At 40.7% G+C, this 20,751-nt stretch overlaps 2 protein-coding genes across 2 annotated transcripts; one reads left to right on the top strand and one right to left on the bottom strand.

Annotated features, from left to right (window-relative positions):
* On the top strand, positions 1-1,599 carry polr2f (RNA polymerase II, I and III subunit F). Its single transcript, XM_068336224.1, has 5 exons — positions 1-122; positions 308-377; positions 517-647; positions 940-1,011; positions 1,154-1,599. Exons 1-5 carry the CDS (start codon positions 103-105, stop codon positions 1,242-1,244), a joined length of 384 nt encoding a protein of 127 aa, XP_068192325.1. The 5' UTR covers positions 1-102; the 3' UTR covers positions 1,245-1,599.
* A 2,402-nt stretch (positions 1,600-4,001) lies between these two features.
* On the bottom strand, positions 4,002-11,949 carry sox10 (SRY-box transcription factor 10). Its single transcript, XM_068336223.1, has 4 exons — positions 11,793-11,949; positions 8,944-9,763; positions 7,048-7,310; positions 4,002-6,953 (listed from the first exon to the last, which is right to left on the bottom strand). Exons 2-4 carry the CDS (start codon positions 9,372-9,374, stop codon positions 6,181-6,183), a joined length of 1,467 nt encoding a protein of 488 aa, XP_068192324.1. The 5' UTR covers positions 9,375-9,763; positions 11,793-11,949; the 3' UTR covers positions 4,002-6,180.
* Positions 11,950-20,751: the final 8,802 nt, after the last annotated feature.

Below are 20,751 nucleotides of genomic sequence, written 5' to 3'. Positions count from 1 at the left end.
CACAAAGCTACCGGAAGTTAGAAATTCCTTTCATGTGCGTTGATGTTGATAACAAGGTGTGTGTAGAGAAATTAAAAAGAAGCTCTACGAGTTTTCAAAAACATGTCCGACAACGAAGATAAGTGAGTGCTGTGACTTTTTTAATATGTGTTCTTTGTGTAATTTTATATCCTTAACATAATGTGGGCTAGCGCTAGCGTACTAGCTGGCATTAAATAACATGTAGCCTGTTAGCCGGTCTAATTGCTAATTTAAAGATCATTACGATTTTGTTCTCGTTGTAATAACTGTTGTGTCAAATTTGTAGCTACGACGACGGTGATTTTGACGATGCGGAGGAGGACGAGGGATTAGATGACTTGGAAAATGTGGAAGATGTAAGGTTATATTTATGTGTTATATGACTGACTTGTTGAATTTACTCATTTAACAAAACTTTAAATAGATAATGTCAGTGCAATAATTCATTTTGGCTGCTTTTGATGGGTCTTAAGCTGTTTGCTTTCCTTGTGACAGGAGGACCAAGAGAACGTGCAGATCCTTCCTGCTGGAGAGGGACAACAGGCGAACCAGAAGAGGATAACAACGCCGTACATGACTAAATATGAGAGGGCCCGAGTGCTGGGGACTCGAGCGCTCCAGATAGCGTGCGTTTCCAACTTTTTGAGTGCATAACTATTATCTAGATTGCATCAAAAGGAAACAGTTGACTACACGTTTCAGAAGGGCAGATGAAAGTAAAAGTCTTCTATGTAAGAGTAGAATACAAAATAAAAACTGGTGTTGCAACACTTTTCTATTAACGATGGTTCTTACAAGATAGATACACTAGTCATTACTGTAATCCCAAGCCAGTGTGTATTAAAGGAGGTTTAGAATCTGCCACTTAACTTAGTAAATGTAGTTTGACTGTAATTGTCTGCTAACTTGTTCCTACAGTATGTGTGCCCCTGTCATGGTGGAGCTGGAAGGAGAAACAGACCCCTTACAGATAGCAATGAAAGAGCTTAAGTAAGTGATACAGTTTGAATGAACAGTAATTAATCTGTAAAAAGAAATCTTGACCACATCTCTTTTTTCATGTGTTATAGAGAACATCTTTTGTTTGTTCTTCCTGATGTCTCACAATGAATTTTGTTGTCCTCTTCAACAGGAGCAGAAAGATCCCCATCATCATCCGCCGGTACCTTCCTGATGGGAGTTACGAAGACTGGGGCTGTGACGAGCTCATCATAACTGACTAAACCACTCATTCTCACCATTAACATGACAGTACATGCTGGTTCACTCCCACCTCGTCAGTTAGCTGTGTGAAGCCTGAAACACATGAATTACAACAGTGTTGCTTGTTCCATTCACAGCTTCGGTGTCTTAAGTACAATACTAAGCAAGCTAACTTCATAATTAGAATTCCTTTTTATTTAACAGCTGCATTATAACTTTGATCCACAAGGGGGAAATATAGTTTAAGTCAAACTTGATCTCTGTTGATGTGAAAAAAAATCACAAATTGTGATTATTATATTTGTTGTTTTTGATAAGAGTTGATCAGTATCAGTGTGTAGAACTTTCATAAATAAAGTGTTTTATATAAATCTCCAGAGTCTGTAACACTCGGTGATTGTATCATGGGTTCATAAATATGACATACCTGAGCATGAAGAACATACATGAATGCCATGATTTATGATAATATTGATTATTTCATTTGTCATCCATTTGTGTGTTTGCTTTTCCATTTAGTCCACGCAGCTGTCTTTTGTGTGCGAAGATTGAAGATTATTAGATGACCACACAAAATAATTTCACACAACTTAAGTCTTCAGTTCACACACAGACAGCTATAATTCACTGATTCTGAGGCAGTTACACGAGTGACTTGTCATACTGAGTGGCAGTTTTCTGTACGGTCTACTTTACAGTCACCATTTTTAAAGATGAGATTTGTTGGAAAACTGGTATGGTACACTAGTTATAAATATTGGAATAGTATTTCAGCAGCAAGACGACAGATTCCAAAATCAATCCACATAACTTCAAATTGTTGTATCTGTTATTTACTCACTAAACTTTGGTAATCAGTGCAGAAACCTGAACTGTTCTTAATGTTCAGGAGATATCTTAAGAGGAATAAGCAAATTCACCCCATCAGCTGTTGATGTAACTGTCACGATGCTGCCTTTCCTCTGCCGTGCACCTTTCCCCCGTTTCCTCCACAAAAACATACAAACATGCAGGCAGCAGCCAAACAGTCTCTGTATTGTTTGGTTGGAATGGGCTGTTTTGCAGAAGCAGTAAAAGAGGGTCAGTATGCTGGAAGACAGAGTGACTGTTGGTAAGAAAGACAAGATGGATAACTGATGTGGAAGAAGATACATGATGAAAGTCTAGCCTATGTGTTCATCATGTATGACTACCATTTATCTAACATTTAACAATGATATCTGGAAGAAAAAATCTACCAGGGGTAATAAAATAGATTTATTTTGTACTTTATAAACTCAGACAAATGTATGATTCATGCTGTCATCTATCTCAGGCATTTAAGCATTAACAGGGAGAAAAATTGAATGTTACCACAGTCATGATATTTTCATCTGTTTTTAGTCTTTTGACTTGAGATGGGAGCGCCTAAGGATGATGCTGCGCTTACTTCATGAGTCAGACTGGGCATGTGACACTCAGCAGGAGCAACCTGGGGGGATCACCATCAGGTCGTCATCAATGCAGCTGAGGGGTGCCGTTCATATCTTTTCATTCCCTCTGTTGCTTCTTACTCTACACCTCCTAATGTGTCATTAGGTTTTACCTGACATGGTTTGAAAAGACTCCATTCAGTTTCAGAGTTTCGCCCCTCATCTGAGGTGAATCGGAATCCATTCCGCTTAATGGAATGAGATCAGCTGAGCGTCTTCAAATGCCCAAGTTAGTATTTACGAGGCTAGTGCAGCAGCCCTTCCATCTAACACAGCTCTGCATTGTGCAGTGGCGGCCAGTACTGATGGCTTCACTGACTGTCTGGAGAGGTCACGCATCAGCTGCACATGGCGCTGTTATCTGTTCCTGGGTCTTCAGCTCCTGCACGGCTGACATCTGCTTCAACAGATTGGTGGCGAGAATTCACGGTGACAGAAAAATGAATCGAACCAGGTTTTTGTTAGCTGTCTTCTTTATTGAAACACACTAACCCCACTACTGCTTAAACCTGAGAAGTCTTTTTATAACATCAGATCAGGATATTGTAGGGGGAGTTTTAGGGTCTATGTGCAGAGAGACAGCGCGGGAGAGGGAGAAAGAGAGAGTGTGTGTCCCTTTGTATCCTGGTGAAGCTACAGGCCAGGCAGTTATGGCTAAGGCTCCCTCATTCCCCCGTTTCCCTCCTCCCGGAGCTCCCCTTCAATGGACCTCTTTGTCTTTCCAAAGTATCACACAGCCGATTAAAGAGAGGGAATTAGGACTCAGACTTAGCCCTTAGCAAAGAGAGAAGCACACACCCATACATGTGCACTGCAACAGAAATAGAAATATGAATATAGCCATGTGTCACCCATCGCACCCTCATATGGGGCAAAAATTCAGTTGTAGTCATCGGCTGCAAAATACAGTGGATGGACGTGGATCTGGTGATGCCTGTTCTACTACTGTTACACATCACACCCACAGTTTCAAACACTGCCTGCATGCATCCCTCCTATTCAGTTTACTTAACTAGTTGCAGGTTGTTGCAGCCGGATAAAGTGAATTATCCATTCATTTAGCTGCACAGACTATCTGTAGAGTATGTACAGTCATGAAGTCATGAAGACACGCTTCTGCTTCTCGGTTTGTATCGACTCCCTAACAAGAGGGATATTTTTATGTCATTTTGACATAAAAAGAAGATGATACTTTGATGTTTTTTTCTTGAAAAAACAGTGTTAATTTATTTTTCCTTTTGTTAATCCAGTAAATACTAAGTGTTTGTTATTTATTTCATCATAAACATGTTTCAAGAGGAAGACTTGTCTGAAAAACAGCTTTATTTCATCTGAGAGTAAATGATCGTTAGTCATCATCACATGTTCAGGCTTTCACTTCTTCTGTTACTTAGGAATAGTTTCACTGGTTTCTTCTGGTAAGAGTTATACAAGAGGAGAAAATAGGAATTCTTAAAACGACAAAGGTTTGATGAATGATTAAAATAAACATTTAACAGCACATACAAACATAAAGCAAATATAAATACAAAAATTCATAGCAACAATACAAATATTTCACGCATGGCAACAAAGGTGTAAAATATTCTAATGGTTAAATAAAAATGGGCTTAAAGCTTCAATGCACTGGGAACCAAAACAGAAAACTTTGCATGCATATGATTTGGATCTGTGCTCAGTAGTAATAAGGAAAACAAAGTATGTATATACGTATATGAAAACAAAGACAATTAGATGATTTTTTTCCATGGTGAAGATTAAAATATTTGAAAAAACAGTCACATTTAGTAGATTACAGACAAATGCTGTGAGAAACACACATGAAAAAATGGATTAATAGTGAAAAATGTGAACATATGAGTATCAGTAATGGAGGAAAAGGCATATTTTATAGTTAATATACTGCTGAAGCTAAATATCTCCAGGAAGCGATTGCTCGGGTTGTGGCAACTGTTTATCGGCATTGGCATTGCTCACACTGAAACTGTCCTGGAGTTAGTTTGTTTTTTTTCAACAAGTTGCATAACTGGAATCAAAAAACTCTGTCATTTCATAATGAATACTGCTCTATATGCACATTTTGAATGACAGGCCAAGGAAATGAAAAAGCATTGGTGCAGACTATCAGTAGAACTAGTAATGGCAAAAAGCTTTAAATACAGATAATTGTTAGAACAATAAAAAGTCTTTAACGTGTATTTTGCAACATCGTGACCATGGTCTAATAAATCAGTTATTCTAGTATAAATATATATTTTATCATGAATGGTTTTCATGAATATGTCCAGTATTAATGATAAACTTCACACTCATCAGTGCCATTGTAGAGAAAAGCTGAGGTTGCTTTTAAAACCAACATTTTTTTTAATGTAATTGACAATAAATCACATTGGAAAACGCTATAAGAAAATGGATTCATGATAAAATAGAAGGTAGTTTTGAACATCACGTTGGGAGAAACATCAGTAAAATCTGTTTCTTCTTTATAAGATTTGGTCTCGCAACTTTGGTTATTTCAAAAATATCTCAAATCCGTAAGCATCAATATACATAAATTTGTAATTTCAAGTACATCATATGAACTATCCTGATAATAAGTTTCTCGTCATGAAAATTGCTTTTTTTTCACAAATATATATGTTCTACAAAACCTCATCTTGGTTTTGTGGCATTTTTCTTCTGCGCACAAAAGGCATATCACTGGATACAGCATAATAATTTGAATTAATAAGGCACCAATGTACCCTAAGAATCAACCAAACTTCATCAGTATTTGTGTTTGTTTCCTGAAGCAATACAGAAATAAAATCTGTTTGATTGAAGGTCAGGGTTGCCTGAGAAAAGAATGGGCCTCAACCAAACCATTTGGCACTCCATTCTTCCGGTACAGAGCTTTTAGTTGTCAAACAAATTTGGCTCCCTCTCAGTCCCATCCTTTACAGTTCAGATCGGGGTCTTTCTAATTCTCTGTTTGTACTGCGGTCCTGTTTCTCCTGACACCCTGTGTCTTTCTGACAGCGGGACGTGGACTACACTGTGCTTCCACTGATCAACATGCAGTCACCGACCTGACCCTTCACTAAGAATCATTGTCACTGGAGGATTTGCTTCTGTAAATCTAACTCAGAACTATGTGGTGATGGTGGTGATGGTTGGTGGTGGGTAGATGTTTTTCTACTGCCCCACCAAAAAATATTACATTCTCTCACTACTCCACTTTGTGCCCCCAATAATCACCCGGGCGCCTGAAGCAACACTCTCCAAGCTCATCCTTGAGCTGCGACAGCATATCTGCCTCTGGGTGAGAGCAGAATTGGGTTTCTCCCCCACTGCCTCCCCAGCCTCCTCCCCTGGTGCCTGTCCACTCCCCCCGACCCAAGCCGCCTTCCCCATTCCTGCCACCTACTCTGCTTCTCTTGCTGCTACATCGTGGGTCTGACATGGGGGCTGGGCCTGCACCACCACCCTCTGGTCTGGTTATCTGTCATGGCCGCGACAATGTTGTGTAGACGGGCTGTTCCCAGTGAGTGGGGCTGTGTGACTGTGGCATGTTGCCTGAGTCGGTGATGGCAGTGTACAGGGGCCTCTGGGTGGGCCCCATGTAAGAAAAGGCTGAATACAACCCCGAGGCCTGGCTGGAGTGAGCATAGTACGACCCTGAAGCCTGGTGGTCAGCGTATTCTGCAAACTGAGCCCTGGAGGCCAGCGAGGGAAAGGCGGAGCTGTAGTGGGGGAGGCTGAGCGGAGTGTAGGTGACGTGGGACCCAGCTGAGGCCGCCTCAGAGAAGTGGCTCCCAGCACCTCCGGCCTCGCTCTTGATCTGGGCTTTGGAAGGGTCAGAGGTCAGGGGGGAGCCGTGATGTTGCTGTGGCTGCTGTTGCTGCTTGGAGAGCCAGGCTGCTGAGTGTCCGCTGGCTGCTGCCAGAGCTGAGGAGATGCCGTAGGTGTACGGAGATGCAGGAGATGCAGCTGCTACTCCCCCAGCACCCTGCCCGACCCCTGGATGCCCATTGGGGGGGAGGTACTGATCAAACTCATTGACATCAAAGGGTTCCATGTTGACCATCACTTCGTGGCTCATCTCGCCGATGTCCACATTACCAAAATCAATGTGAGGTTTCCCAGAGCCGCCCTCAGTACCCATGGTGCCGCGGGAGACCCCGTTCCCAGCACCCTCCCGTTTTCCATCCCCTGCCTTACCAGACTGAGATTCGGTCTTTGGAGTTGTGGGAGGTGTGGGAGGACTGTGACTTTGACCTGGGGAGACACAAAACAACCTCTTGTTATAGACATCTTTGCACTGGTGTGACTGGGACTCAGTGGTTGAGTGGGAGGGGAACCAGCGGCCCACCTGCAGCATGTGGGTGGTGCCTGTCTGACAGAGGAGATCCGGCTGCCCCACTGTGGACCACTTCCAGGTGGAGGCCCTTGTAGTGAGTCTGGCTGACCTCGCCCTCCGAATGACAGTCTGCTTCACTTCCTGACCCAGAACCAGGCTTTCCATTCTTGCGACGCCGTGGTTGATATTTGTAGTCAGGATAATCCTTCTTGTGCTGCTTCCTCAGCCTTTCTGCCTCCTCAATAAAAGGTCGCTTGTCACTCTCATTAAGAAGCCTTGAATTAAAAAAGGTGTTAGTAGATCATTTGCAGATTTTATTTTTGGCATGCAGGGTGAAAAGAGTTGCAATAGTAGCATAAATATGCAAAAATCCACATTTAAGTACTAATTTATGGAGGAATTCAACTTCCAGTACTATGCTTTACCCATTTTGAAAGCGTTTTATTAAGTAATGTTTCATTCACTCTGATGCAGCTGCATCTCATGCCTCTGAGCAGCTTCTGACTCCTGGACTGTAATGAAATAATAAAGGCTAAAGATGTGTCCTGCCTGCCTGGAATGGCATGAGAACCCCCCGACCTTCCCCAGCCTGAGTGTTCACTGCGCTTCTGGGCCAATAAACCAATCAAGCCTCAGTTCAAGGTCAAGTCTTCATCTAATTTATCCTTAGTCCCTGAGGGGTTAATTAATTTAACCTTTCTGACCTCCTTGTCAGCAAGCAGTGAGTATTCTGGGTGAGTGGATGGAAACTGGATGAATGGTCTGAGAGAACTTTAAAAGTAAAGAACAGCTGGTTTTCTGTGGCTGGGTTACAGCAACGTAGTAGAAGTAGAGGATTTTTAGAGGGAGAGCTGGAAAAGGTCACTTTCCTCTGGCATTCCCAGGAATATTTCAGACCCCAGAGGCAATTCTAATTTATATTTGAATATGAAATTAAAATTAAATGCTAAAAGCATTACAAATCAATGAGGAGAATCTTGCGATACTTTTAGAAAAATCCGTGCTGAAACTATAATCTGAAGGGCTATGAAAATGCCCACTCTGTGCCCGAAGGGCTGCTGAGCCAGCAGTTAAATTAAATGTTTAATTACCAGATTGAAGCATGAGACACACTCTCAACATAAAAACACGTCTTCACTGTTGAGCTGTGTCCAAAAGCGGGCTGTGACTAAATGTGACAGGATACTTTGGGTTCTTGTCTCCTAGAAATCATATTCATTCACAGAACAACTCATTTACAGCAAATACTTTGTCCAGAAATCATAATATCACAGATCAGGGAGTGTTAAATTACAAACAAAGGTCTCAAGTATTTTCTGTTCACAATAGTCCACTGTTTGCTCTAACGCTTTAATCTGTGACATCCTTTTCCACCCAAGTTTCTCAATATGATCATCTGTGTGAGTGTTTTTGATCTTGTCCTTAAAAAAAGGCCAGTGAGTGATGATTTAAAAAAACAACAACAAACAAATATGGACTGCTGATTAGGATTTATTTGCATGTCGTATCCGAGAAAGCTATTTTATTATTATATTATTATTATTATTATTATTATTATCATTATTATTATCATTATCATTATCATTATCATTATCATTATTATAAAGAATCTTCTTCAGTTACATTTGCAATGACTTTTTTTAATCCTCTAAAACCCACAAATAAACTGTCTTTCATCAGCAAACACGTTTCGGCAAAAGATTTTCTCAAAAACTGACGAATTACGTAGACTGACATTATTTGCATCATGTTAAAACCAGATCTAAGTGAGCAGACTGTTCCCTCTTTTTGGGAATTTACTTCTGACGTTGCTATAGAAACGAGCGACACCTCTGCGGTCCTGCTGCTGCGCTCTGGCTGTGGATGATGAAAACATTTGTCACACAGGACAGGAAGTTGCCTCCTCACCTCCAGAGCTTCCCCAGGGTCTTGCTGAGCTCCGCGTTGTGCAGGTGTGGGTGTTGGTCGGCCAGTTTCCTGCGCGCCGCCTGCGCCCACACCATGAAGGCATTCATGGGCCTCTTGACGTGAGGCTTGTTCTTGTTTCCGGAGTTGACGCGCACCGGCATTGGCACCAGGGTCCAGTCGTAGCAGTTTAACACTTGGCTCACCGCCTCGCGGATTTCTGCGGGGAAACGGTCGTCCTCGTCGTCGGATTTGATGGACGAGCAGCCGGCAGATGTGTCGTCCAGACCCGCCAGCTGTGGCTGCTGGACGTGGAGAGGCGAGTCCACTCCGCCGGGCGCCCCGGAGGAATGGCCCGGTGACAGGGAACGACTGTCATCCGACATCCCCGAACTGAGCTCAACGTCCGATAAACTGTGCTCCTCTCTGGACATCTTCCTACACCCGCGCCTTCAGGTGCGCACAGTGCGTGAGGCCTGTTTCTATATGCGTATTTACCTGTTGAGTCCTTGTTCTTGTTTTAACCCTACAGCGACGCACAGAGAGTCGGCTACTTGTGTTCCTCTGGCCTCCTATAAGTTATAATATAAACTGCCAGTCTGTCTCTACTCTTAGCCTCCGTTGCAAAACTCTATGAGGGTTCCACATTAAAGTTCTTTCCATCCGCGTTGTTGGTATCATAGGCGGCTCAGTGCGCACCTTGGCCCCCAGCTTACCAAATGATGCACAGCTATCTGCACTAAACTCACCCAGTCTCACTCCCTCCTGCCTTTCCCTTCAATCTCTCCTCCGTTTAGCCCACGATTGAAATCCAACAGAGGACCTGAAATAGCAGAGTGATGAAGAGTGTCAATCAGCGAGACAGAAATAGTGCAAGTAAGAGGCCGAGTTTTATTAGCTAACAAAAAATAAATAGAATAAATCACTCACACCTGTAGGCCGGTATTTATATGTTAGTCTTATGTGTGTTTTATGATTCAGAAGAAATTGCCCCACCCATCGCCTAAAGTTAAACGTTTATTGGTCCTTTCAGCAATATTATCATGTTTCCATCTTTCTCCATTTTTACTTTCAACAAATGTGTCTGGGACTGATTTATAGATGGCAGGACGGATAATTTTGATGTTTAATGTTAATATTCCTATTGGAATTTAATCATCTTTGTCATGAACGTTTAGAACCTGAACTTTCAAACTGCAATTCCTACTTTTTCGTGCGTAAAGTTCATCCATAGCAGGGTCCAGGACCTCTGCCCTGCTCCTGCCTCTACGCAGGCACAACCTCGCCCTCCCAAACAAGCTACTGTTTAAGGTTTTGCAGTTTTTCAAAGCTCCCCAGAGGGAAAGTGTTGGAATGATATGAGGCCACAGCAGCACAAACCTTGGATTTATACACTACACTTCCTGGATAAACATGGCATGGCGCTGGAAATATAAACCCTGTTCGCGTGCGTGCCAGTACGCGTGTGTGAATTGGACATAGGCTATTTGTTGAATAAGACCAGACGTATCTGTGAGTAAAACGTGGCCTTGTTTTATCCATAAAATCGACACCATGTCTCGAACTTCACGTCTCAACTCGGCGAACTCCCCGTGAACCAGCGGGAGCACGCTGGATTGTTTTCTGCTCTCTACTGCTGGAACATTAATGATCTCGCTCCTGTCCTGTTTATGAACGGATTTGTCAGTTTAACAGTCATGGATTAAGTAGAAGAGAATCTATTTACCACTTTAGTTACCCCTGTTCATTTTGAAGAAATGATACATCACTTTGTTAAAGGACAGTTTCTGGTTACTAATTTTGCGCGTCTTCCTCTGTTGACTTAAAAGCGTGATTAAAATGCATACAAACTATTTGTTTTCCAGAAAAAAAAAATAGTTTCATTGACGAAATATCTCATTCGACAACACGTGAAATAGATAAAACCCAAAAATCATTGGCCTGAATGGTCAGAATTCAAGTAGCTGTATTAATTATGAAATATTGTGTTATCAAGCGACGTGCGTGGAGCCACAAATCAGAAACAGACGAATCAAGATCCAAACACAGAGCGGTGTATCCTCAGCATATACACCTCAACCTGCAGCAACAAACACATTTAATAAAAGCTAAAATATACACACTGTAGTTTTCATACTGCTGTCAAAAGGTGCTTCTTTGGTTAATAACTTGATGAGTGCATACTGCGCGTTGAGCTACATGAGCTCATTATCACCGCTTGACCGGTCAGTTACTGCCCTTAATTCCTCGTTTGGAAAAGTTTTTCAAATAGTTTTATGATAGTTTATATCTACCGTGTCTTTCAGTAACTAGACACTTTATTTCAAACTATATTTAAGACCAACCGACATAATGGAGGCCCAGGCAGCCCAAATTCAGTGTAATAGAATAAATAAAATGATTCAGAACCTCATCTTTTCTATCAACACAAAGAAACGTGCATTTATTTATTTCAGAGTCTTGGAGGTCAGAGTTTCTTTAAATAAAGTGAGCATTTTTTTTAGTGTGACTAGGTTATCAGAACGGTGAAAGCTGGAACAGTGTTTCAAGCAGGTGCTGTCATCAACAGATTCATCACCATAGTTTTAACTCTGTTTATGGCCATCCCCATTGCTTAAAAAAGTTAGTGGGCCTTGCATATCACATTGTTTTGTTGATTAAAGCTTCATAACATGATTTATTTACAGATAAATAAATTCGATTCTAATAAAAATACATATCATGCAACGTTAGTCGATTTCAATCTTAGCAATAAGATTACATCTGTAAATCTGATCTGTGTTTCTTTTCTGTGATTCCAACGAAAACATCAGCAGCTGACAGGAAATAGTTAGAAATTCTAAGCGCCTTACTTCAGCAGAGAGAAAAGGAGGTCGCCGGTTTAGTGCGAGAATCCGTGAGTTCCCGGGTTTCCAAAGTGACGCTCGCTCCCCAGCCCCCTCACTGGCGCTGCCTGAGAATGAATGCCTGCTCTGTGTGTCCGTACCGGGGCTTAAAGAGCTCCTTGTATGAGACCGAGACAGAAAAAACAAAAAGATACCGAGGGGACACGTCTTAAAGGAGCAGCAAATCTGCATACGTGTATGCTGGAGACTTCTGATTGGCTGTCTCTCTCTCACTCTCTCTTTCACTTTCTCTCTCTCTCTCTGAATATTTCTACTGAACCCATAACGCTCTGGTATTCAGGAAATGTCATGATGTTTAAAAAAATTAGGAGTAAAACGTTTTTTTCCTCCATTAACTGTAAGTTAAATACAGTCAACTTCCATAATTACATTACATTTAGTTTTCAACATACTTTGCATGCACTTTTTAAAAAAAATTTTTTTTAATACCAATGCCCTGCTTGGACGATGCAAAAATGTGGTTGAATGATGTTCCTATTCAATCATCTTGTGCAGCATGACGTCAGGTGTATTAAGAAATAGCAAATCTGTTAAAGTTAATATTTTGCGCAAAATTAACGGTCAACAAAACGAAGCCACAGTGCGCCACAGGAGTTTGGCGCAGTTCAAACAGGCTACAGAGGAATTTTGACGCGGTTCAATTTCATATTCAAGAATATTGTCTGTCAATGGCAGATCCGTTGATACAGAGGTCTGTTCCTTTTATCGAAAATTCTGCCTCAATTACAAACCAGATTCTGTTTTAATTAAATATTTAAGAAGGAAGTTGACTTAATTATGCAAGAATTACGCAGATTATTTTCTGCTCAAAATACAAATCATTTGAATAAATGACGCGTTTATACAGTGCTGATTGTATTGTCTAGTGTAGTGACATATATCCACCTATCCACCCACACTGAAGCTGTACATAACACCGCGCCTCTTCGTGTCCACGTGTGAGTTTTATAATTGCATCCTCGCCTTGAGCCACGAAGCGCGCGTTTAAATCCATACATTCTTGTTTTGTGTTTTTTTTTTTCTAACCATACACATACAGCATTGGTAGAAAGGGGAGAGACGAGAAGGGACGCGGGCCGCATGGACACAAACGCAAGCGCTGTTCTTGGCAACAAAGCCCCCTTGTATCCCCTCCGTGCGCCATGGCGCACCAATTCAAAAAATCACCACTTTTTTTTTCATTATTCATTAATGTTATGATAAGAGAATCCTGTTCATGAGAGCATCTCTCTGTCTGATTCTCTGCCTCTAATTCCTCCTCTCTCCTCTTTTCTTTGCGCCCTTTGTTTTATCTCAGGTGAATTGAAATCATGTGATTGAAACGGGCACCCCCTTCCCCCTTAAATGAAAAAAAAAAGGGGAGAACAAAAAGCACTTCTGTGCATATGAAAAAGGACAAGAAAAGAAGGAAAAGCCTGTGTCTTCCCTTCTTCTGCCACTCTTTGTCTGCGTCTCAACAAACTCTGACATGTAGAGAAAAATCCTCCAGGAGCGCCGTGACGCAGCCCGCGGAGCTGTGGCGGGACGGTCCGGCTCCTGGAGCTTTAAAACCGTGGACCCTCCGACAGACACTCCGGGGATTTCTGGAGGATGTGCGGTCCGGCCTCGGTTTGACGTGAGTGTTTGTTTTGGCGTGTGTGTGTTTATGCGCAAATAATGGAAGCAGATTGACAGACCGAGCAGTTCCATTAGTTGAGCTGAACTTTACGCAAGACCATGAAATGTCATTTAAAGAAACAAATGTTTCTGTATTAGAAATATGCTGGTTTATTAACGAATTCATAAGATGAATTTCATGTTGAGATACGGCGCAGTATTTTTTCCAAGTAAAAATATTATTTGTTAGAATGACCAGCGACAAGCCTTCAGAAGTTAGCTTTCTGGACGTGATTTTTTTAAAAATACATTTCTGAAATATCAGAACAAAACGATAAGACAATCAGAAATTATTCAGACGAGAGAAATTAATTAATTTAAATTAAGAGAAACAGACAAGAGTTCAAAACAATTAATTGTTCTAGTTGTAGTATTCACAGCAGCCTATACAAAAAAAAATTGCTACCATATAAATGTTAATAGTTTTTTTTTTCCCCGAAAGAAAAGATGTTGACGAAATTCTCTAGGTTTGTCTCATTTTTAGTTTTGCTTTTTTTTTTTTTTTGCTTCCACCCATTTTCTTTATTAAGCCCTAAAGTATGGACATAAAAAAGGCATTTAGCATGAAAATCCCATTGTAGCAGCTTTAAAGTTGTCTTAAAATAAGAAATAATTTAACAGTACTACTTTGGATATTTTAAAGCGAAATAAAATAATTTTAACAACTTCAAAAAATTAAATAAACCAATCTACACCAATATTAACAACCCTGGCCTTGGTGAAATGAAAACGAGTTACAGTTGTTAGATTTTTAAGAAATATTAAGAAAGAATAAAAATTTATTCGCAGTAAACAGAAGATGAAAATTCTTCATTCTTTGCATGAAAAAAAAAACCAACTTTCTGGTTACTTTTGCTGCGAGTCTTTCTTTCTGATGTAAATTGATTAAATGGAAATGATTACAGTAAATATTTTCTTACTGTCAATAAAGAATACAAAAATAGAATATTTATAACAACAGTGGACCTCCTGTTGAAGTTCAGCAAGCCAGGCTGTTTGGATCAGCGGTGTCAGAGCGCCCAGTGCAGTCTTTGCCCATTATAGGCCGTGGGGGGGAGGGGGGGTCCACCCCCAGTGGGGTCAGGCCGGAATCACTCCACAATATGGCCACAAAACTCCAACTAACTGTACGTAATCATACAGAATATATCAAATTCTCATGTTCAAGGATTGATTTCTTTTCCAACTAAACTCATTCAACAATACAAAATTTTCAGAACAAACAGACAAAATCAAATAAACGTGGAGTTTTAATTTATAAATAAACAAAAACACATTGAATTTTAAAAAACCCCTCAATCATTACCAGTGAAGTTCAGTTACTGATCTGTCCAGTATATGAAACAAACTTGTCTAATGCTGTGACAGTTGGCTGCTGGACATCCCAACACTCTCCTCCCTCCTCCAGGCGATTCATTCTAGTTTTCTTCCAGTCCCTCTTTGTTTCTCCCGTCTTTTGTGCACCTGTGCAGGACAGGGCAGGTGTGTTAGTCCTCCTCTGTTGAAGTGGATCAGCCAACCATGCAAAAAGATCCGGTGGCCTACTAATATTTGAAGTTATTAACCTATTATCAGCGTAATCAACTCTGTCTTATTTTGTAATAAAAGCAGCATTCAGGCCCAATATACCAACAATATTAAGATATTGATGGAGTCCCATTTATTTTTAGCACCCTACAGAGAGGTCAGAGGTCACATTCAGTCATTGAATGATGGAACTTGATCTCACAACCAGGTTCTTTTTTTCCCCGAAGCATCAAATTTACACCTCTGTCATGTAAATAGATTATTGTATAAGCCAGCTGCTGAGAATCTACAATTCATAGTTTTCAGTTATAAATGTTAGTCACGTCTATAATTAAAATGTCAGGGAATCTTCAAATACTTAATAAAAATAATTCAACGCTCCCTGTCATCATCCCGACCTTTTCCTGTCTATCTTTCTCCATAATTTCATGCAGTTGTGTTACATTAATTCAGTGCCCCACGTCAAGGACTGTGAATCCTGACTTGTTTTCCTACCACTATAGTTCCTATCCTTTTGTGTGTGTCTTGTCTTCCTCAGAGTTGCTGATTGTGGAGGAGGGGTAGGCATGATAGAAACAGTGTGTGATGGGTTAAGAACTTGGACAGACTTTCGTTGCAGCTGGGATGTGTGGTGGGATGTTGTGTGAGTATGAGGGAACTGTGTGTGTGTGTGTGTGTGTGTGTGTGTGTGTGTGTGTGTGTGTGTGTGTGTGTGTGTGTGTGTGTGTGTGGGAGTGGGACTCAGGCACCTTTGCATCTCAAGACCAGTTACTTGGAGGTGGCTGGTGCAACTGGTGTTAAGAGATGATTATTGGGTCAGTGGTCCAAATTAAGATATGGTCCCAGTCCAAGTTAGGTTTAGGTCAATGTTAGGATTAGGTTCAGGTCAGGAATGGATCTAGGTTAGGATTTGGTTCAAATTTTATATCTATTTAGGGTTTGGTGCAGGTTAAGTTTTGCCCCAGTTCAGGAATAGGGTCCATATTTGTGTGTGTGTGTGTGTGTGTGTGTGTGTGTGTGTGTGTGTGTGTGTGTGTTTGTGTGTGTGTGTGTGTGTGTGTGTGTTGCTACCTTAATGAATAGCCCATTGTATGTTCTGTTCCATATCTCCACTGGCCAGCCAAAGGAAAGAATCTAGTTACTTCAATTGTGTGAAAGGGAACATCTAAAGGAAATTGATATATGTGGGTTGAGGTGGGGGTGTGTGGAGAAGGGCATTGGTTTTGGAAGGGGTAGGGGGTATTAGAGTAAGGGTCCCAGGTGAATCGGAGGGAGAGTACAGTTACCTCTAGCTGATCTGTGAAGCCATTCTGTCATGCTTCATATTTTCTGTTGTGACTCAGCCTCATATGTTTGTTTGTGAGCAGGAAAAGTTTTCAGAGGATTTTAATGAAATTTTATGGATCGGAATGGAATAGCTTATTTGGATTATTTAGAAGATGTATTGATCCAAGATTTTTTTTTAATCCTACAAAGGGAACATGACCCACCTCTGATTGTCTCGGTATGATGATTACATTTCTCACATCATTGAAGAGCTTGCAGTTTCAGTCAGAAATTCATTTCATAAAGTCTCATCTGTATCATCAGTATTTTGCTATTTTTTTGTTCCTATGTTTACTTCCTAAATTTTGCACGTAATATATGATGCACATTACAGTATAAGAATTCATTTTGAATTTAACGCAAACTTTTCTATGATCTTTTTCATCATTCGAACCTGTCCTCGCACAAATTCCGATCTTTCTGAATTTTTTGCTCATTGAACATTCCATAGATCATTCAGAGTCTATACATCACCTCTTTTCAGAGTGGTTCATGCCTCTGTCATCAAGTTAAACTGATTTTACACCTGCTGCAGGACGGGACAGGATGCCATATCAGTCATCATCATGTCGGTCCAATGAGAGGCAGGACAGGGCATCGCCATAGTGCAGTGTGTCGGTTCTCTTGGTGGAGGTATGCAGTTTCTGTGTGCACCCAGCTTAACTATGTGCTCACTTTAGTTCAGTCCAAAGGTAAAAACTGACCGACAGAGCGTTTTTTTTTGCCATTGTTTGTTGTATGTGTGAAACAAATGAGTCGTTTGCATGAATGCAGACTCATGATAAATCCTGTGGTGTTATAATCTGTGCTTGAAACACTTGGATGCTGTTTGGTCATGCTTAACCAACTTCATTCAGATTTGTACCATATATTTATTAAAACAAAATTCTGCTGTTGTCTCATATTTCCCACTACCTAACATTAATTCAGTGCAACTGTCAGTCATTACTTTACTGTAACAGAACAGAGCCTTGTTATTATTAGATTAACATTAATGAGTGGATGAATCTTGCTCAGTTTTATAGAAACAAATTAGATTGTGTTTCTAAAATTAATCCCAAATTTTACCAAAAACAAAAAAAACAAAAAACGTTTACTATCATCTGTCATGCAATGAAAAATTGCTATAGTTGGCACGGAGTGACTAGGCCATTGAAATCCTTCAGCAACACCTCTGACCTCTGGAGCCATCAATTCAGGTTTTAGTTTATGACTTTTTTAAATGCTTTGGGCAGACAGGAACACACTGACTGGCATCACACTCCTTAGCATCAACCAAGACTGCCATTTGAATCTGTGGGTCTGCTGAGCTCCACTGCAGCTGTGGAGGCAATAAAGGCAAAAGAAAAAAGGGATGATTCAGGAAGAAAGGGAGAAAGAGAATCCTCAATGCTGCCTTGTGTCCCTTGAAACAGTCTCCTGCCTCCCCCAGAGCTAAATAAGTCACATTATTCTTTTATGGCCACCTCTCTTCAACTGCCATGCAGTTTGAATGCGTGCATGCACATATGTGTGTGACAGTAAAACCCCTCACACCTTCCTGAAACACATAAACCGATTAAGATTGAGGAGCTCCAAAAGAACTCATCTCTGCGGGATCAGGGGTCGTGCTTGAAAAACGATAGCCTAATTGGGCGGAATGAGGGGCGAGGGACGTGGAGATTGAGTCATTTGCACGAAAATGCATAAAATGATGGTCAAGAATTCAGCTGGGAACAAAGATGTTCTTTGTTAGAATGTTTCTACTGCGTGTCTGTGTCGTTGCTGTTTGGGACATCATCACACAGCAATGATGTGGATCTCCAAAAATGTTAGATTTTAATGATTCTCCCACAGTGTTCCCCCTGGACACAAAACAAAATTAATTTGGCTTGACTTCCTGGTAGCTGAGAACAACATACATTTCAGATACTTGAATAAAAATAGTGGAAAAACATATTTACTTCCCTTCCTTCCTCACTACTCTGTTGTCTGCTTCACATGAGATCTTCCATGTTGTGACACTTAAAAGGAAATCATAGTACCACTACCGATTTTAGGACTGTGTGCTCTTAGTGTGAAAGAATTTTTGTTGAAAACAAGAAAATTATCATATCAAAGGTGATTTGTTTTAATTAATTAATGCACTAGTAAGAGACAATCAGTGTATTTTGGACCACTTATCCAGGACTGGGTCACAGCAGCAACAAATTAAATCTTGTCCCACTTGGAATTGCCCAGTTCAAGAAAAAATGAACATACTAACATCTAAGTAATCTGTTTCCTTCCAATTATTATACTGCAGCAGCTTTAGCCAGCTGTAAAACTGCCAAATGACTCTAAACTGCCTATTTATAGCTGATGCTCATGGAGGAACTTTCTCAAAAAGGTGAACAAATTACCAGCTGTGGTTATTATTGGGTATTGTCAGCCAGATGCTCCATAATGGTTTTCTTGTGTTGTGTATCTTGTGTTGTGATAACTGGTGGTTGTGAAGAGGAGAAAAATATTTTTCATACTGTGCGCCTGTACTCCATGTTCCATGTTTTTATTTTTGTTTTCTCGGTAAAAGGACAATAAACAAAAGACAGTTAATTTTTTGATGTTTTGAAGATGGTTCTATGTGGTTCCTACCGGGTTAATTAAGATCTTCGTAAACAGAAGAGCTTCATTAACTTTTGCTCTGAAGGGATTAATGGAGGTCATGTTGATCTAAACAAAGTCCATCTGAGTGTCAGAACGCATCTCATCCTTGTTACTTATGGGCATCGACTGGTAATGATTTGAGTTTGTACAAGGGAATGTTGGCCTTTCAAAAAAATCAAAACAAAAGTTACAATCAAAATACTGAAATAGTCTAATTCTGTACTGTAATATAATGTGTAATTTAAAAGCCAATCATACTATATTGTCAGTATCTGAGAGTGTTTTCCTTCCTTTATACTTATAGGACATAAACTGCTTTCATACACGGGAGAACAGGAAGAGGGGTGATGCCTTTTAAGGGGAGATATGGAAAAGGATGAGGATAAAAAAAGTCACTTTCAAATCATGAGTTTTGCTCGGAACATTGAATTAAGCAGCATGAACGGGTGGGGGCCTCGAGGGTCTGGGGGCGGGTGGCCGCAAAGATGCCTGAATGAAAGAGTTTGTTGTTTGATGCTGAGAGCAGGAGATGAAAGGGGAGAGAGAGATGGCAAGTTTGTTGGACATGAGTCTCCTCTCCCAACGTCTCCTCGCCCTGAGGCCCTCCCTCACTCTGCCCATGTGAGCTAAAGTTCAAACACAGGGCCCACAGCTGCTCACACACACACACACACACACACACACACACACACACACACACACACACACACACACACACACACACACACACACACACACACACACACACACACACACACACACACACACACACACACACACAGCCAGTTGTGCAAACTGCATGTCGATATGTGAATCTGCATACCTATGCAGCCTCAGCTGTTTGTAGGTAAACACACACAAACAGGCACACACTGATGTTTTCGTGCATGACAGACAACATCAGGGGTTGGTCACATAAGGATCACACACACTGTGGACAACTAATCAACTTCAACTCATTTAAATAGCATCAATAATCAGAATTCATGTGTAAATTTAAGAACAACAAAGGTAAAAAACCCACAAATTTGTTCCAAATGTCAAGACTGAATAGAAACAGTCAAGCATGGCAGAAAATTGCACTTCATATTGAGAATAATCATGTGCAAAATGTTAAAGTCATTGACTTATAGTGGTTAAAAGTTTTTGTTAAACACAAGAGATTATCATGTGCAACATAGCTTAAAAAATCATACGTCTGAAACATTCTGAACATCTACTGATAACATACTTCTACATAAAACAGCCAGTATGATAGAAAAAACCCCCTTGTTAAATATTTCCAACGTAGGTAGGTGATAAAAGTAACCGCACTGAATATAACATCATTTTGTTAGGAACATACCTGACTGCTGAGTAAAAAGCATGCATGTTCAAATGAAGAGACTAACTATCCAGACACGCTGTAGAAAACAATCAGAGGGAAATTCTCCATTTTCAGCATTGCATATTTCAGCATCCCCACTAACGGCATTCAGAGTGTATAACCAACTTCAGATTTTCAAGCTCAACAGATTGTTGTGGTGATCGGTTAGTTTGTTACTGTTCTTTTTAAAAAAAAAATTCCATTTTCTCTTTATCGGCTGAGATAATCCTGTTTCCCTGAAATCAGGTTACATTGGAGCCTGTTGATTTGTGCGGTCCATGAAACCTACTTGGAAGCCAAAAGTGTGACCTAACATCTCTTTGAATGAGACGTTGCTTTGATGATGCCTGATGGTGCTGCTGCAGATGAGACGGAGAGCCAAGTTTCAGCTTTATTGGTTTAGCT

Source organism: Antennarius striatus, chromosome 16 (genome assembly GCF_040054535.1).
Source record: "Antennarius striatus isolate MH-2024 chromosome 16, ASM4005453v1, whole genome shotgun sequence".
NCBI lineage: Eukaryota > Metazoa > Chordata > Actinopteri > Lophiiformes > Antennariidae > Antennarius > Antennarius striatus.
The sequence above is the reverse complement of the archived record's forward strand: the minus strand, read 5'-3'. Positions and strand labels throughout refer to the sequence as shown.

Coding starts and splice junctions, on each gene's coding strand:
- polr2f (XM_068336224.1), top strand. CDS start 103: ATGTCCGACAACGAAGATAA. Junction 123..307: donor ATGTCCGACAACGAAGATAA/GTGAGTGCTGTG, acceptor TCAAATTTGTAG/CTACGACGACGGTGATTTTG. Junction 648..939: donor ACTCGAGCGCTCCAGATAGC/GTGCGTTTCCAA, acceptor TTGTTCCTACAG/TATGTGTGCCCCTGTCATGG.
- sox10 (XM_068336223.1), bottom strand. CDS start 9,374: ATGTCCAGAGAGGAGCACAGTTTATCGGACGTTGAGCTCAGTTCGGGG. Junction 7,311..8,943: donor ACCCTGGGGAAGCTCTGGAG/GTGAGGAGGCAA, acceptor TTTTAATTCAAG/GCTTCTTAATGAGAGTGACA. Junction 6,954..7,047: donor GCACCACCCACATGCTGCAG/GTGGGCCGCTGG, acceptor GTGTCTCCCCAG/GTCAAAGTCACAGTCCTCCC.